The sequence below is a fragment of the Peromyscus maniculatus genome, chromosome 7 (assembly GCF_049852395.1).
Source record: "Peromyscus maniculatus bairdii isolate BWxNUB_F1_BW_parent chromosome 7, HU_Pman_BW_mat_3.1, whole genome shotgun sequence".
Classification (NCBI taxonomy): Eukaryota; Metazoa; Chordata; class Mammalia; order Rodentia; family Cricetidae; genus Peromyscus; species Peromyscus maniculatus.
This window is the reverse complement of record NC_134858.1, coordinates 10,254,528-10,272,609: the sequence shown is the minus strand read 5'-3', so window position 1 is coordinate 10,272,609 and position 18,082 is coordinate 10,254,528. Positions and strand designations below refer to the sequence as shown.

The 18,082-nt window shown below is 39.8% G+C and overlaps 1 protein-coding gene across 9 annotated transcripts in view; it reads right to left on the bottom strand.

Moving 5' to 3' along the window:
• Window positions 1-306: 306 nt before the first annotated feature.
• Mtmr2 (myotubularin related protein 2) overlaps window positions 307-18,082 on the bottom strand; it is a 58,569-nt gene continuing 40,793 nt past the window's right edge. For all 9 annotated transcript variants that reach the window (XM_042280366.2, XM_006992797.4, XM_076575655.1 and 6 more), the window contains 9 exons: window positions 16,747-16,830; window positions 14,493-14,642; window positions 13,744-13,932; window positions 9,950-10,135; window positions 9,255-9,461; window positions 5,319-5,411; window positions 3,656-3,769; window positions 1,870-2,046; window positions 307-1,466 (listed from right to left, as the gene is read on the bottom strand). In XM_042280366.2, the coding sequence (XP_042136300.1) occupies window positions 1,305-1,466; window positions 1,870-2,046; window positions 3,656-3,769; window positions 5,319-5,411; window positions 9,255-9,461; window positions 9,950-10,135; window positions 13,744-13,932; window positions 14,493-14,642; window positions 16,747-16,830 (1,362 nt within the window). In that variant the 3' untranslated portion in view covers window positions 307-1,304. The remainder of the gene's footprint in view (window positions 1,467-1,869; window positions 2,047-3,655; window positions 3,770-5,318; window positions 5,412-9,254; window positions 9,462-9,949; window positions 10,136-13,743; window positions 13,933-14,492; window positions 14,643-16,746; window positions 16,831-18,082) is intronic.

The window sequence follows — 18,082 nt, the reverse complement described above, 5'->3', positions numbered from 1 at the left end:
TAATACTGGGTTATGTTGGGGATAGCTCAGTAGTATAGCACTTGCCTGGCAAGTGTGAGGCTCTAGGTTCAATGTCCAGACAAGCACAAATAAAAGAGGAATGGGGAGACCTGTGTGTATATGTGCATCGTACTAATTCCAGTAACAATGGGATGAGACAGTTCAGTTACTCAATTAGTAACTGAGAATAGTGTTATTTTTAGTTTGATTTAGGTGTCAAGGACAGGTGGGCTCAAATTGAACATTTCTAGGTAACATTTTGGGAGTCGGGTGGAGGGAGATACTTTAGACAACTGTGGACAAGGACAAAGTTTGAAGTCATTTAATTAAAAGCCCAAGTGGTAATAAGCTCCTTTGTTACATACAGTACATTACATATGGCTCTTATACAGAGTAAATAGACACCAGGAGGTGAACTGTTCACACCAGCACCCAACTCCAGTGAGTAGAGAAACAAGGCTTTACTTGCTGGCACTGAGATTGTAACTCTTTACATGCAGTGTGTTCTTTGGTAAAGTGTTCATGTGAAACTTAAACAGAGCACTAAAGTCAGACTTGGAAGGTTTTAAAATACTGTCTTAAAACTTGCCAATTAGCATTAAGATAAAGTAGAGTAATAGTTTCTAAAATGTCTTCTGTGATGTTAGTGATCAGCACACAAATGGAAATTAGTCTGAAGGGTCTGGAATGTTCTTTGAATTCCTGGATGACAGTTACTGCTTTGTCCCTTCATCCCCCTACCAAAGCACATATATAAGGCATAATTTCCTAACTGCCATTGAAAATACCCTAATTACAATGTCAGCAGCAATCTTAAACTACTGATACGCCATAATAATCTCAAGACAATGCTTTTTACTATATTAAATACCACAAAAACTGGGAAATTTGAGAAGTGATTTTGCTCTAACATGTCCATCAAGGTGCAGTACGTATGCTCTCAGGTATAAGAACAACTGCTCTTGCTTTTCTCCCATCTAGAGATCTTATCTGTCAGGTGCTCAGTTTTTGTTTTTTTTTTTAAGACATCTTTAAATTAAAAATTTGTTCCCACTGTGGATACAGGATTCCAGTACTTGAGTATTCTTTGGGTGACTAAAGATTAGTGTCATCTTTAATTACAAATGAAATGATTTCCATTGTCACCTGCACCAGGCGTTTCTAAACTCATCTAAGAGAGACTTGAAATAAATACAGCATCTGAAGGTTTCTCCCATAGATGGGTTTAAAACACGGAAGGCTTTCTACCAATAAGGTGCTGTAATGTCAACTTCCTGGCAACGATGCCCCGACTAATAGTTCTTTCATACAACAGTTTGGACAGGAGTCACACACTGTGCAGGAGAGCTGGCTCTCTCTGAAGAGGAGGTTGAGCGGTTGGAAATTTCTCTCTGAAGTTCCTCTACTTTTCTCTGAAGCTCTGCTCTTTTGGCAAGAAGTTCTTTGTATCTGTTGTGGATAGGTTCCTGCAAGAGCAAACAAAATCACTGCAGTAGGAATCCCAGCCAAACTCAAGATCTTAACCATTCCCTGGGCTTTGTGACACTGGTTGGCTCAATAGTTGGACAGCCCCACACTTCAGTTCCTCAGTGGAATTAAATTCAGGTTTTATTGTCACACTGCTTTTTCACTGACTTTAGGTGTTTCTGGAAAATGCTACTTTATAATAAATACATCATTTAGTTAAAACTCTTCAGGACCTGCAGTTTTTAGGCTTTTATAAAGTTTTTTTCTTCAGGATGTGTGCAGTTGGGAAAGTCTCATGACTGCTTTATGCAGTGCTTCTGTGACTGGATTATCACCAGTAATCGAGAGAGTTCTGAGTGTGACAGACCTAGTAGAGTCATACTGTGTATTGTAGACTTGTACCTGTGGTTTCATCCGGGGGTTCCACCTTATGTAATATCCCACCCAGAGTTCTAGGTGGCGCATGCTGGCTACTGGGTAAAGGACATGATTGGAGTAGCTCCCATAGAGAGGATTAGTGAAATCTTCCAGCTGGCTGTTTATGTAGGACCACAATGACACTGTCCTCTTAGGAAGATTCTGCAAGAGGGAAAAATAGGTAAAGATTCCCTACCACATCAGCAGTTTAAACCTTAGGTGAAATTTGTGTAGTGTTGTGTGATCATTAAAATCAACAGTAGAGGAAAAGGACTGGACACTTTGGTGACAGACCTACTACAATGAAAATGAAAGCAGTTGTTCAGAGTTAAACACAGGTAACCTGAGGGACCCAGAAGTTCCATTCTTTGCAGATTGAAAAATATTTGTACATGAAGTGCCTCAGTGCTTGAGAAAGGATCAAAATGTATCCACAATGGGTAGCTCAAAAAGAGAAACAAAAAAAATCAGCTCCAGGGCATCCAATATCTTCTCTCGTCTCCCACCATGCAAACACACACGACAATACACAAAAAATAAAAGTGCTCCATATGTTTAAAGTAATACTGTTCACAGCAGGCAAAATAAAGAACAACCCAAAAGACCATCAACTGATGGACACAGTGGAAGACTATTTGACCATAAAGAGAAAGGGAGTACTATGACATAAACATTGAAAAGATACTAACGCAAGGAGCCAGAGACAAAGGTCACATGCTGGAAGATTCCATTTAAATGAAATGTTCACAAGAGGCCCATCCACAGAGAAACCAGGTTACATCTGCCCAAACCTGGGAGAATGTGGACAAACAAATGGGGGTGGGGGTGGGGGACTGGTGTGATGAAAATGCTCTAAATTAAATGGTGATGGTCCTGATTCTGTGGCTCTACCATTACATTATTACTTTAAAAGAGGGTTTATGAGCTGGGCGGTGGTGGCGCACGCCTTTAATCCCAGCACTCGGGAGGCAGAGCCAGGTGGATCTCTGTGAGTTCGAGGCCAGCCTGGTCTCCAAAGCGAGTTCCAGGAAAGGCACAAAGCTACACAGAGAAACCCTGTCTCGAAAAAAACCAAAAAAAAAAAAAAAAAAAAAAAGGGTTTATGGTATTTAAATTGTATGATTAGGACTTACTGAAAGTAATAAGAACACTGCTGTGCTCTATTTGTGATTATCTAATATCCCATAACATATAGAAAGCCTACAATGCACAGAAATACATTCACTATTATACTACCTCAAGGTACAGTCTAAGAAGCACTTAATTTTCACAACAGTAAATACTATTTGCCTCTTTTACAAACAAAAATGAACTTGGACGTTAGTGAGTCTAACATCTGAACCTGGTAGCAGGGTTTTTCAGGGTGAGTACTCTCCTAGAAGAACCTATTTTCTGACAGTTTTCAGAATACAAGTTGATGTGCATGGAGGATGCTACCAATACCACCAGCAGTGACACCTCTACAGAGCGGTTCTTTTGTTTGTTGTTGCTGTAGCAGGATTAAACGCAGCACCTGACAGAGCTGGGCAAGCAATCCATCACTGAACTGTACAACTCCAGCATCTTTTCTTCAGACTTATTTTGAGACAGGATCTGTTTTAAAAGGCTGGCCTCAGATTTGTGATCCTTCTACCTTAGCCTCTAGAGTTTTCTGGGATTAGAGGATGATTCCCTCATCCCCATTTCATGGGTAGAAGTAATCCTAGTATATCTTGTGAGAAACAATAAAACCAAATACATACCAGAGTGAGAGCCACAGCTTATACTTTACCTCTTTCCCCCTTTGCTGTTCGCTGTTACAGAGGAATGTCCCAAATAAACAGCTGTACAAGTGGTCCAGGATGGTAATGAGGAAATATTCATTGAATTCAAATGCAGTAGGGAACTGCAAATTGAGCACAATTCTCTCTGTCATGAGTAGATCCTTTATAACAGTATTCAGATAGATTTGAAACTACCTAAGCCATTATGGATTTTCTGTTTTCCTTTCCAAGGTAGAGTTTCGCTCATGCAGCAAGTATCGAGTGGACTTAATTCTGGTTTTGTGTCTGCTCTGCCTTGACCATCTATAATTGCCAGACACTGAATTATGACTTGGAGCAATTCTGATGAGTCTGGTCTTCTATGCTTAGTTTTCTTTTAGTTTCAACATGTCTTATTTCTAAGAATTAAAAATATCAAATGTGTCCAGCAAATGCCATCAGTATATACACAGAAGTCAGTATCCATACAATTATGCAGATCACTTACAAGTCAACCTATTTGTCTGTTGAGAAACAGGTCCTGTGAGTCAAAACTAGCAGCATCAGTCCAACATAGACTTCACCCTTACCCAAGCCTCAGTGAGTGTCTTCATTTTATACAACCCAATTTTGGAGGACCATCAATGGAAGGATTAAATTACAGACCATCAAACAGTAGCAAAAGGCTTAATTTAATCCATCCTATCAGTATTACAAAAGCATTCAGAAACTTACTCGTAAATCTGTATTTATTAGGAGCTTGTGAAAGATTCCACAACAACCTGGAAAATACTGCCTTGCTATTTTAGAAAAAGTCCCTGTTGACCTAACTAAAATCTATGGAGACATGTGGTTAACTGCTAATACTTGTTTAGATAAGTAGCTAACATACCCTCAAGCTGCTTTCAACTTCTGTTTTTTTTTAACCCCTTCTTGATTTAGAATTGTATCACATTTCTAAAAAAAAAATCTCCCCATCCTACCGCAACAGCACCTTAATCTGTCCCAGCCCCCAGGTTATACCTAGTGACCGTGTTAGGGGTTGGTGGATCCTGCCAATCAGACAGCTGATCCAGATTCTTGCATTATTTGTCTTCCTGGCTTTTCTCCAATGACAAGAACTATATGCCTTCGAGCTTAACCCTACTCCTGAAACCATTTTCAAAACCATGCGGCTCTACTTCCTCTGTGAACCAAGTGTTATCTTCTAGTACCTTTCTAGACTGAGGCAGTTAACACAACTATTCCAAACAAACACACTGCCTAAAAGGCTGTTACAGTGTTCTCATAGCTCTATAATTGAGAAGGGGCTCAGTGATCCCTGCCTTACATTTTCTGTCTCAACACTTCTTCCTTAAAAACAACTAAAATAATACAAAATAGTGTTTGATTTGGCTAGGATTAATGTAGCTTGTTTCTTCATCTTCCTTAGCAAAGTACACAGAGCTTTCAGTCAGCAAAGATTATTATTTCATAGGAGGACTTTTACATTTTTATCAGTTCCCTGGTTGAGATGTTACTACTATCCAACTGTTTATTAATATTTCTCTAAACAAGTTTTAATACCTGACAATAACACCAGCTGTTCTTACCAGGAATTCTACCCAGGAATCATAAGGCAATCACTGATCAAGTCTCCCCACTCTGGGTTTAGAGGAGATGTGTGAGAAGGGTATTAGTACGATGTGTTACCTGTCTTGTCATCTGCCAGACACAGTCAATAAACTGAAGGAAAACAGGTGATCTGTCTGCATCTGCATGGTTCTTATCTCCATGGCCAACTCTCTGAAGCAAAGAATGAAATGTCACACGTACGCTATTTGTATAATTTGGTCAGTATTTTAATTTCTTCAAAACATCTTTGAAAGTATTACAAAGTAGAAATCACAACTCTACCAAGCAGAAATTTATTAACATTTTCACACATGCCAACTGCCACATTACTACTTTAATGAATGAAACCCAGATTCTAAAACAACAGAGGAGAAATAGTCCTTAGAGCCTAGATTTTTGTCCTAGAGATTTAACTTCCTATGATAAGTAAGACATTCATTATGAAAGGGCCTGGACAAAGGGCCCCTCCTCAGGAGATAACTGCATTAGCACAAATCCCAAGAACTTTCGGAAGTACTTGGATGTGTTCTTCACACAAATGAGGTCCCTCCCATGCAACTGAAAATCTCAAAGCAAGGATTCATTCAAAAAGTGGGGTATAAGACTTCTGGGGCAGGCTTCCATGTAAAAATACTGCCATACTCCTAAGATGTGTTTTGGTTCGTCTTTCCCAGTGTGCAACATTGGTACTTGTAGTACAAATGCATACTGCTGGTGGTTGTCAAGCTGGGCTACAGTAGACTATGTATTCTATGCTGCAGATGCTCATGACTAAAAGAAGAAAATCAAGTTTTCTTAGACAATATCATTGGCAAAGCAGGAAACATCAATTTTAATAAGACCTACCTAGGAGTAAACACTTTAATCCCTGACAAAATGGAGAAGGCATATGTGTGATTTGCTATTATCCCATGCATCAGAGTGCAAGGAAATAACATTTTCATGTTAACTATGGGGCTCATAAGACTTGAATATTTGACGGGATGGTTTTCAAAAATGTAGTTTGTTTTCCTAAGGTAAAATACTATGGACAGTATTTGTTGCTAATCATTTGAAGATCTGAGTTTTAGTAAACTTATGCCTTATCCACTTTTCTGATAAAACCACATACATATGCCTCTGGTACAGTAGAATGAAACAATCAATCAGGAGGCTCTGTATAACTCTGAGCTAGTGTTTTCTGCATAATCAATGCATAATATTAGAAAAATTGTAGAAAATGTAAGAGAAAAGAATTTGGGGGTCAGAAAGATAAAAAAAAATTTTTTCTGGATTTCATAACCTTAAGAAACATATCATTTTCTAAGTTTTGACAGATTTCAAAACATCCATAAATCCCCAAAAAGGCTCCTAAAAAGACTATCTACCTATATTTTCCTCATAAACTTCAACAGATTGACTGTAGCATTAGTCTTGACTGGATGCCTTCTTGATGGGATGATCTTTATTTTAAGAAAAGAAAAGGAGCCCTTTTAATGGTACAACTAGAAAGAGTAAAATGGGTGACCAAAGCAAGTAATCAAGCAGTTACGGTTCTGAAACACACGACTCTTTTAAGGAAGAATGTTTTAAAGACCTTTTCCTGTTAAGTACATTGGATAAAGAGAAAAATGGGAAACTGTTAGGCACCGAGAACGATGCTGCAAGTGCCCAGTTGTGCTTGACAACTGACATTCAAAAGAGCCAACCAATTTTAAGTGCCAGCTTTTTGAAGTTACTCATAAACACGGCTGGTAAACCCTTCTAGAGACTAATACTGAAGAGCATCTGTGCAGATTCCAGGACCCATATCCTCAGTGCCTTCTAGAGCATCTGTACAGATTCCAGGACCCATATCCTCAGTGCCTTCTAGAGCATCTGTACAGATTCCAGGACCCAAATCCTCAGTGCCTTCTACGGCACCTGTGCAGATTCCAGGACCCATATCTTCAGTGCCTTCTAGAGCATCTGTGCAGATTCCAGGACCCACATCCTCAGTGCCTTCTAGAGCATCTGTACAGATGCCAGGACCCACATCCTCAGTGCCATCTAGGCCTCTAATGCTCTGGCGGCTTCCTCAACTAGACTCTTGCCTTGGTCATTACTAATTCTCAACCAAGACATTTGCCATCCTACTCCTCCTTCCTGGGAAGATGACCCCAGTCTTCACTCTGATTCCAATACAAATAACATAGAAGGATAACAGAGGTTTACAAGGTTACCGTTCCCAGGTTTCTTGATTCCAATACAGTGCTGAATAGAAGCCATTTTAACATCCCACCGGAGAATGCCCTGAGTCTAAAGCATAGTACGAGGAAGTAAAGGCAAAGTGTTTTCTCTTTTCAAGGAGGACATAATCCCATTTCACTAATGAACGGGGAGAAGCTGTAGGTACCACACTTGCAGACAGACTTAAGTAATACTGGTAGACAACTGGAGAAAAGACCAATTAAGGATGTTCATCCTGAAAGCTGAAGCTTGTGGGTAATGTGAAGAGACAGCTATGGTCAAATACTGAAAAACAAGAAATGCTTTTTATGTGTCCCCAAAGGGGGTGTGGGACAATAGGAAGCAGGAAGCCTCATTCCATTATCACAAAGAAATTCCAGCAGGGAGTGTAAGTGGGACTGATGGCCTCAGGAAGGGGTATATGTTTGTTTCTGGACATGAATCTAAACACTGATTTCGTAGGTACACTTTAGCTGTTTTAGATATATACTTTGGATTATGGATAAACAAACTTTTTAATCCCACTAACAACACATTCTCAGGACCTCCTAATTGTGAAATTTACTATAAACAATTGGCCAGTCCCAGTGGTACAGACAGGAGACTGCAGCTGCTCACAGCACTGAGGCTAGAGAGTCACAAGTGGAACTGTAACTACATTTAGGGGTCAGCCCGGGAAATGTGGCAAGACCCATGTCTCAAAACGTTTTTTTTTTGTTTGTTTGTTTTTTGGGTTTTTTCATTTTTAAGTGGTACAAGTGCTTGTCTGGGCTGTATATGGTCTTGGTTTAATCACAAGTTCTAAATAAATAATAAACTTTGAACAATACAGGGCTCAATATTTTATTTCCATAAGAGAACCTGTACCACTTTCCAAATTTATGGAAAGCATAATCAGGGAGGTAGATTTTGGTCCAAAGGCATTAAAATATTTTACTCTTATGTGTATATGAGTGTGTGCACATGAAGACTGACACCCAAAGGCCAAATGAGCATCAGATCCTCTAGCACTAGAGTTACAGGCGCTTGGGAGCCACCAGACCTGAGTGCTGGGAAATGGAACTTAAATCCTCTATACGAGCAAGTGTTCTTAACCATTTAGGCCCCAATTTTTTTTACTCCATTATTTTAGTTACTAATTACTGTAGACCTTGATCTACATTAGCAATATTATATATAACTGAATTAATAATTGAACCACTGTCATTTTCATACAAGCCCAAAGGGAAAGCTAGCAGTATTTTATTGCTCCATTTGGAGAGACAGCACTATGGCCATTAGTAACAGCTGAATTTCTAGGCAGAGATCATAGAAAAGACAGGGTCAGATGCCTGACAGATGGCCCACCCTGGGTTCAGACCGCAATACATTAAGAATATACTAACACTTTGCCAACTACAGTGTTCTCGTGACTTCACTCTGCTGGATAAATGGCCAATTTTCTATCTTGTACAAGATGTTTTTGAAACATTAAAAATGAAGGTGCTGGGCAGCTTAGTCAGAAGTATTTACCACAAAAACACCAAGACCTGAGTTTGGTCCCAACACCTAAGTAAAAGACATAATATGCATGCCTGTAATCCCAGCATGGACAGGCAGAAATGGCAGATCTCTTAGTATTGCTGGCTAGCAGCCTACCCTGAACCTATAGTCTCCAGGTTCAGTGAAGGACCACATCTCTAAATAAAAGTAAGGTGGACAGTAACTGAGGAAGAAAACCGACAACCACCCCTGGCTTGCACACAAATGCACATACCCCCATGACCACAAAGACTACACACAGTGAAAGAAAAGTTCTGTACTCACTAGCTGGAATCGGTGTCCAAAGCTTAGCCACTCTTTCTCCACAAGAACTTCAAATCCTCGAATGGTTCGGTAGTATCCATCCAACATGAGCATGGCCAGGGAAGTGAGCTGAGCTGTGCGATCCCATCCATCACTGCAGTGCACCACCACCGACGTCTTCCCTGACTCTACCTTGTCAGCAATCCTAAGAGCCCCTGCAAGAATGAGCTGGAAACAAAGTGGAACACTTCTTAAAAGAAACTAATACAGTTTTGTTACATCTAACTACCTCAGTCACATGGCAAGAAGCATCAATCAGTAATCAATAAAAAGGAGGCAGGTGCCAAGGCTCATGTCTGAAGTGGAGGCCTGCCTGGACTTGAAGAGTAAGAACTTGTCTCAAGAGCAGGCAAATAATTGAAGAATGGCATATCAAGTGGGGTGGGGTTGAGAACCAAGAGACTAGAAATGGACACAATATGGGAAGACTGTCACAAGTGAAAGACACCACCATCTTGAGCATGAACAGAACTTAGATGGCAGAGGGAACAAGCAGCAGCAGAAACAGGCACAGCACACGATGGATGCAGCTCTTTCCGACCTGAGTGTGTGCAGACCACAGGGCCACTACTCAGCAGGTGCCCTGCTGATTTCAGCTACAAGAGCCAAGGCAGACAAAGGGGTGGAGGCCTGGAGAAAGCGTAGCAAATACACACCTTAATGTGTTCCAGCCAGTGTGTAGATTCCAAATTAGACAACCAGTGAGTTTCCTCAATGTTGGGGTACACAATCTCCTTAAGCTTTCGTAATGATTCTCTCATAACATGAATATTGTGAATATCCAGAAAAACGAGTTCTGCATTTTGATAGGCATCTTCACTTTCATAACCTCCTCCCTTTGCCTGCAAAAGGGCACACATCACAGAAAATCATAAATGAATCAACAGTCATCTTTTGTAGACATCCCTTATAAAGTTCCATACAATATCTGAAATGTACGAAATAGGATGAACACTGCTGAGGATAAGGAAAGCCCTGTGGGAAGCAGGAGTAGCTCAGGCCACTTGCAATAAACATACACCGCCTCACACCATTTCTAAAACCAAGCCTGTACTGAGCCTATGTGGTCGGTATTTTAATTCTGAATCATCCCAAGGTACTTCAGCATTTTAAAGAAAACTTTCCCTGTGCGTATCAAATCCTATCTATAACTTCTTACAAAAACTTCCCTTCAAACTTGCTGAATCAGATTATCATGTCCACATCCAAGAATCCTATACTAAACCATCCAAGCTTATTTTCCTTTTCACATTTCACATTTAATAACAGAAGAACACACTCATTGTAACCACAATGACTTCCAAGTCAGTGTTCAGTTGCTGTGAAAAAGTCCTCGAGGAAGGATTTCTTTGGGAAGATTGACTTCACAGTCTCTCCCACAGGTTTCAGACTTCACAGGGAGGCGGCACGTTTTCTGGAGTGTGGTGTTCATCACGGGGAAAGAGCATGGCAAAGGAAACCATTCATCCACGTCAGCCAGGGTACAGAGAGGAGTAGCAGGAAGGGCAGAGGGTCACCCCTCAAAGGTACACCCCAAGTGGTCCCCTTCTTCCAGCTAAGCTCCACCTTCTGTATACCAAACTTTCCAAAATCTAAAGTTTCAATCAAAAAGCGTATTGACCCATTGGGCAGGTCAGAGCTTTTCTCTCTCAAAATGCCCTCACAAATACACTAGCCCTCTTTTCAATCAAATTGACAAGATTAGCTATCAGTTTGCTCATGTTATAAGCAGCTAATTTATTTTAAATTTAATATATAAACCAGAATCCTACTGACATTACTATCCTCAAATCTATAAAATAAAATACATGCTTTTCAAAACAAGCTATAGCTGAAAAAGAGAACCTGATTTTCCCAAGTTTACTATTTTCTGTCTCGCCTAACTCATATATAAAGTCACACTTCTGGGAGCCCTAACAAAAACAAATTGGGAGGATAGTGGAGCAACTCTACTAATAGGATCATGACGAGGATACCTCTGATTTCAACTCCAAACTAATCGTAAAAAATTGGTCAGATTTCTAGTCTGTAGAGTAACTTATGTTCAAGATGGTCACAAAAATTAATGTCAGTACTACTTGTTAACAAAGATGACTTCTGAAGAGAATGGGTATTATGGTCACCCATGTCACCCATGGGACTATGTGTTGTATACTTGGGCCCTAGCTGCTAGTACTACTTGGGAGATTATTGGATGATGTTTACAATATGAGGCCTAGCTAGAAGTAGGTCTCTCCCAGCATGCCTCAGGGAGTAGCTGGCACATGCTCACAGCAGCCCTGTCAGCTCTTCTGCCCCAGGATATAAAAGGTAACTAACAAAGTAACTGTAAGACTGAGAATAGAGAAATTTTCAAAGCAATTTTGTTGTAACGACTTTCAGAAGATGGTAGTAGTAGCTACTATACAAGCCCATCCCAGAAATGAGAAGAAATACTACAACCCATAGCATGGCAGTACCCCACTACTTTACCCCACTACAGAAACAGGATAGAAATATTACCTAACCCACAGCCAAGATGGGCTGTGAATACACTAAAGGAGTAGATATTTTCTTATGTTGCATGAGTTATATCTCCATTAAGGGTTTTTTTAAAGGGCAACTAGATAATGAAACAAAATATGAAAATCATTTAAAATTAAACTTGATGATTAACTACTGTGTATCAAAATATCAAGTAAAGGGAAGTGTAGGGCAGACTACCAAGAGCCCCAGAGGGTGACTGCCATCAGTGAATGGGAAGCAACAGACTGCAATGGATACAGATGACCTCAGTTACAAGAACCTCAAGAAAGTCATAGTTTTGAGTTTGATTTTGGCTGTTTTGCCTTTCTTCTTTAATCTCAGAAGTGTAGCTAACCCGGCCACGGCAGCTCACACCTTTAACCCCAGCATTCACTAGGCAGAGGCAGGCACATCTCTACGAGTTCCAGGCTAGCCTTGGCTCCACAGCGAGAGGCTGTGGACCTCAAGCTGGGAGGGGACCTTCTAGCCTGACAGCCAGTGCTAAGACCTAGAGTAGGTGTGTAAAAGGCCAACACCACACAATCTCTACAAATTTCTACCTGAGCAGCCAAGGACCCTCATTTCTGAGAAGTATTTATCCTGATTATTCAAAGAAAAAGCATCTCTTTACAAAAAGAATACAACTAGTGTCCTTTAAAAGTACTATTTTAACCCAAGTTAGTCAAAATAACTCAGATTCATTGGTCAGCAGTGGCCCTCAGAACAAATGGAATGTAAATGTGAATAAACCTGAGAGGTTTGGGGACAAAATAAAAGCAACCCACACTGTGAAGCAGTCAGGGGACATGGAAGAAAAAGCTGGACAGGCAAGAGGAGGCCACAGATCAAGACTCCTAAGAGTATTCTGGAAGATGAGTCCAAAGCGCAGAGTGCAGAGATGCATCCCTGTGAAATGCATAAAGATGTGTGAGAAGCACAAGATAAGAAGAGTGATTGCCCCAGGGCAGCAAGTGGCTTGGTGGGATCCTGGCCACAGGAGCAGTTACAACAGTAACTAATCAAGTAAATTTTTAATTTTAATACCTGTAAAATATCAAGAAGGATTACATAAAGAAGAAAGATTCATTGGTGATGAACAGTGTGTTATACAGTGTAATGTAAAACTCATGATAAAGCATGTCTGTGGATGATGCCTGTTTGATATTCATAGTATAAATGTAGTTCATATGATGTGAGTCTACTTTTGAAAACTGCCTGTTATTTCAGGCATTCAAATTATTATATACTCATTGAATGAAAAAATTTTGCATCACAAAATCTTTTATGATGAACTTGGTTGTAGTTTTAACCCCAGTAAAGGTAATCAGTTTAACTGACAAAGAAGAAATGATATAAAAAAAAAAAAAATTAACCCTGCTTTACAACTGCAATGACTTAGGATATCGTGGTCCTCCCTCACCTCCTTTAAAAGACCGTTTGCAAAGAACACCTGAAGCTCAAAGAAACTATGCAGATGCAGAATGAGGGATATCCTCATGAGTTAAGGAAGGTCATTCAAGCACCACTCCTAATGGGGGATAAAAAGTGTAACATTTACCAAGATTATTATCAGACATTCAGATGACATTATAAGTTTTCATGGACATACAATGTGTTAACTTAAAAAAAGTAATCCATTTCACTTCAAATATTTATGGACAACTACATAGGTCTGGGGGTATAAGCAAAACTTAATGACGTTCCAAGTTTGGGGGTGTTTTAAAACATTTTTTCATTTACTTAGCTAACTGCAGTAACTAATTCTTCTATAATACTGATGAAATGCAGTCTTGGAAAGTCGTCATCACGTGCAGTCTGACCTCTCTCTGCCTCCACAGGGTCTGACTACTTTTTACCAGGCTACAGCACAGACAAATTTAACTGGCTTCAGTAACATCAGAGTGACCATTATTAAACAAAACAAAACAAAACAAGTAACACTCACCTTATTGGCAACAGCATTGACACTTGGCCGAGCATCAAATATGAACATTTTGTGAGACTGGGCATTGGAGTCCATGATGGCCTGCAGGTACTTCTCGTCCTCTTTGCTGCGCTTGCCACTCACCCCCACCATGGGCTGGCTGCAGCGAGTGACTGTGGCTTGACTCTCAGGATGAATCCATGATAAAACCTTAATGAAAGGGACATGGTGACACTGTGTCCCTGCTTGTAAGCCTCCTGAAGAGCAGACCTCTGGCAGGACAGCCTGAGGGCCCTTCAGGGTGCCAAGAAAACATGCCACCCTTCTTTCTAGCCAAGTCTGCTTTGTAGAGAGTTGCCTAATTCCTCATCAGATACTGTTGTAAAACTTATTGAAAAATCGTGTCTTAGGAAAAACATACATTAAAACAAAGCTAAACAAACCCTGCTTTTTTATTACTCTATCAGTAAAACTGTAAAATCCTAAAATTATTTCATCTGCTCTTCTGAGATACAGTCATACATCATCAATTTGTAAAGTTTCCTAAATTCTTGGACTTAGTGGGCAAAAAGCATTCATTGCCATGACTAAAGAATATATAAGATACAGAAAGGTAACCAATGCACAGGCCAAAAGTTAGGAGTTAGGCAATTCTGTTTTAACTTTATAGTTTAACTCAGTCTCTGATATCCTCATATAAATGCTGTGACCGTTATCATTCCGTACTGAAATGTACCTACAGAGTCTCATCAAGGCACTTGGCTACTTACTGGGATCCGGCCCCGGGACCTGAAAGACGCCACTCTCTTTAGCTCCTCATCAGGGATGTTTGCAGGCACAACCAAGAGGGCAGGGTATGTGTCACAAAGTTCATAGCGTTCGTTTATCTTTGTTACTCTCCAGCTTTCGTTTGGAATTCCCTGCACACAACATCAAACACAAGACAAACTGTTAGCTAAACTATAACAGGCAGCAGGACAGTAAGCCAGCCTCACCCATCTCTAGTTCTCCTACCTTAACCCGCTCAAATGGTGATGTGGACAGGCTTTTAGGAAGACACATACTCTAACGGGGGATCTGCGTTTTTTTGGGCAGCACCAGATGTAATGTTTAGTAGCCTATTAATTCATTAAATACTATCAGAGGGGGAGGGCGCGCTACTCGTATCTGAGGGAGGGAGAGGGAACAGAAAGACAGCAAGTGTCCTGCTCTCACAGGGCCATCCATCTCAGGTAGATGACTGATTTTCTGGGATGCATGCATAGGTATACATCCTCTAGAACTTTCTCTAGTAGTTAGTACTCTGTCAGGAAATGTTTGTATTTCACTTCCATTTCTGCAGGATATAATTACTGGTAAAGAATTAAGCCAGCACAATTCATTGTACAATCAGGTCACACCATCCTCTAGTCTCTACTTTCACTTCTGAAAAACAACCTGCCAGCGAAACTTTTGCTTTAAAAGGTAGCAATAAAAAGAAATCAGTTATTATTAATGGTAGGGAGTGGGCACCAGAGAGAGTAAAGACAGGTATCACAGCTCACCTGTCAAGGCCAGAGGACAGCTGTATACAGCTGGTTCTCTGCTTACATCCTGATGTCCATTTGGGGGATTAAACTCAGGTCTCCAGGCTTGTGTGCTTAATGCCATCTCACCAGCCCATGATAATTATTTCTTCTACGACTCCTCTTACGACTTTGTAGGTCTGATGCTCTACAGTTCCTCTGTGCTATGTGTAAACTTCTTTACAGTCACCTCTGAGGTTAACTCATCTTTCACTCTACAGACTGGTATCTTTCATTAGTCTGACTGACTAATGCTAACTTACCTACTGAAATAGAATTTTGTGAATTCAAATCCTAACTTCCACATTAATAAATACATTACCATGGACAGATTGCTTAATGCCTCAGTTTACTCCTGCTATGTAGCTATTTAGAACCTTTACATCATGTGCTTAAGTACAACATTGTTTAGTAAATAAAACCAATATGCAAAAATTTGTTAGTTAACATAGAGAGCACACACTGTAAGCAAATTCTTCCCTTAGCCTCACATATTCACTCACTCAACAGACACGTGCCTATGACATGTCAGACATTGCTACATCCTGATAACACAGCAGTCAGAAAACTGGCCAGTACCTTCCCTGTTGGAGCACAAGCAATGACAATACCAAAGAATCAACAGATGACACCTTCAAAAGACAGAGGAAACAGCCCAGTGAAGAAGAATAGAAAGGATACACGTGGCACTAATAAATACTCATCAAGTTTAAATGAATCAAAGTTGAGTGGAAAATATTTAAGAGGCTACCAACAGGAATTAAACTTTGATCTACATGTAAAAGGGAGACATCGCTCAGTAGTAGAGTATTTGCCTAGCACAGATGAGGCCATAAATTCAATCCCTAGTACATAGCAAATATAAACAAGTACAACTCTCTCTCTCTCTCTCTCTCTCTCTCTCTCTCTCTCTCTCTCTCTCTCTCTCTCTCTCTCTCTCTCTCTCTCTCTCTCTCTCTCCTCTCTCTCTGAAGTTAAAACGTATGGGCACTGACCAAAGCAAGTCAATGCTGCCCTTAGCACAAGGGAAAGTGTAAACTCTATTCTCTGTGAAGAGTAAAACCCAAACTTTTGCAGAGCTAAATTAGAAGCAGTACATTTAATTTTTTTCATAATTAAATTACAGAATGCCTAAAAAGAAAAAAACTGAATGAATAATATTAAGGCATATAAGAACATTAAATTTTATACATACTGATCCCACTTTCATTTTTATACTGAGCAAATATTTTTTCGGACAAAGTGACACTTATAAACTCCTAGATAAGTAAAGATTCATAGATCACTAGTGTATTCTGAATAGCAACTTAAAGGAAATGAAAAGAAGCTAAGCAAACCAGGGTTAGTGTTACTTACAGCAAAAAGGAAAAGACACTGAAGGAACTCCTTACTTCAGTCTACTGTTTATTTACAATGAAAACAACAGAGAACATGAGAGCTGGAACAGAAAAGCACATACCTGCCTTCTATATTCTAGAAGGGGGTCATACAGTTTCCACCCATTTTCAGGGAATACTTCTTTATACTCAAAAGCAAAAAGAGGCTGCAAAATAAACAATTGACAGCTTAAAAAAGACATTTAAGAAAGAAATGAATCAGAAATATGTCCTTAAATGGTTATAATTATGCTTTAATTTACTTATCTGCAAGAGTATTTTAAACTGCCCCTTTTAAAATAGTTTTAGTTTTATGATTGAAATTACTGTTTAATTACAATACTAAATATTTTATATGCTTTAAAAAGTACAGAAAAGCTCAAAGACCCACTCTTAAAATTTACCAAATGCTAGCCTATTTCCTTTACATATTTTGGTAGTTTTTGTAGGTTTAATTGTAAGTAATAAATGACATCTTCAAAAATGCACTTTCCAACAGAAATAACAGGTCCAACACCAGGCAGCAGCAGCTGAGTGGCTCTGAAATACATTCTCTATGTTCTAATATGCGAAAGAACCTTTTATACTTTAGCATGCAAAGCTTTTTTAACATGTAACTAGAAAAAACTATGGTGTTTAAGAAAAAAATTGCAACTTTTAGTGAGAACTGCAGTATCAATCCAGTATTAGGTTAATAGACTCTCTGCCTTATCCATCCTGGCTCTCGTATGGGAAGGGATTTGGCTGCTGTGAGGTGAAATTCTATCATATAGATGAAGGAACCTACACAGTCACAATACTGCTGGACTAGTAATTGCTCCATAGTCTTAGTCTTGTTTGTTTTTTGTTTTTGTTTTTTTTCCCTGAGGACTGAACCCAGGGCCTTGTGCTTGCTAGGTAAGCTTGCTCTACCACAGAGCTAAATCCCCAACCCCATAGTCTTAATGCCAGCTCCCACCCAGGAAGATTTCAAACTCTAATGAAGACTACATAAAGCTTTTGATCATAAAACATCCTAAAGAAAAATATTATATAAGTTGATATGGTAGTTTGAAAGAAAATGGCCTCCAAAGGGAGTGTTACTATTAGGAGGTGTGGCCTTATTGGAGTAGTTGTGGTCTTGGAAGAAACTGTCACTGTGGAGGCGGGCTTTGAGGTCTCATGTATGTTCAAGCCATGCCCAGTGACACAGACCACTTCCTGTTATCTGTGAGTCAAGATGTAAGAACTCTCAGGTCTTTCTCTATCACCATGTCTGCCTGCTTGCTGTCTTGCCTGCCACAATAATGGACTAAACCTCTGAACTGTAAGTCCCCATAATTAAATGTTTTCCTTTATAAGAGTTGCTGTGGTCAGGGTGTCTCTTCACAATAGAAACCCTCACTAAGACAGCTGAGATGGTGGCACAGGCTGTACCAG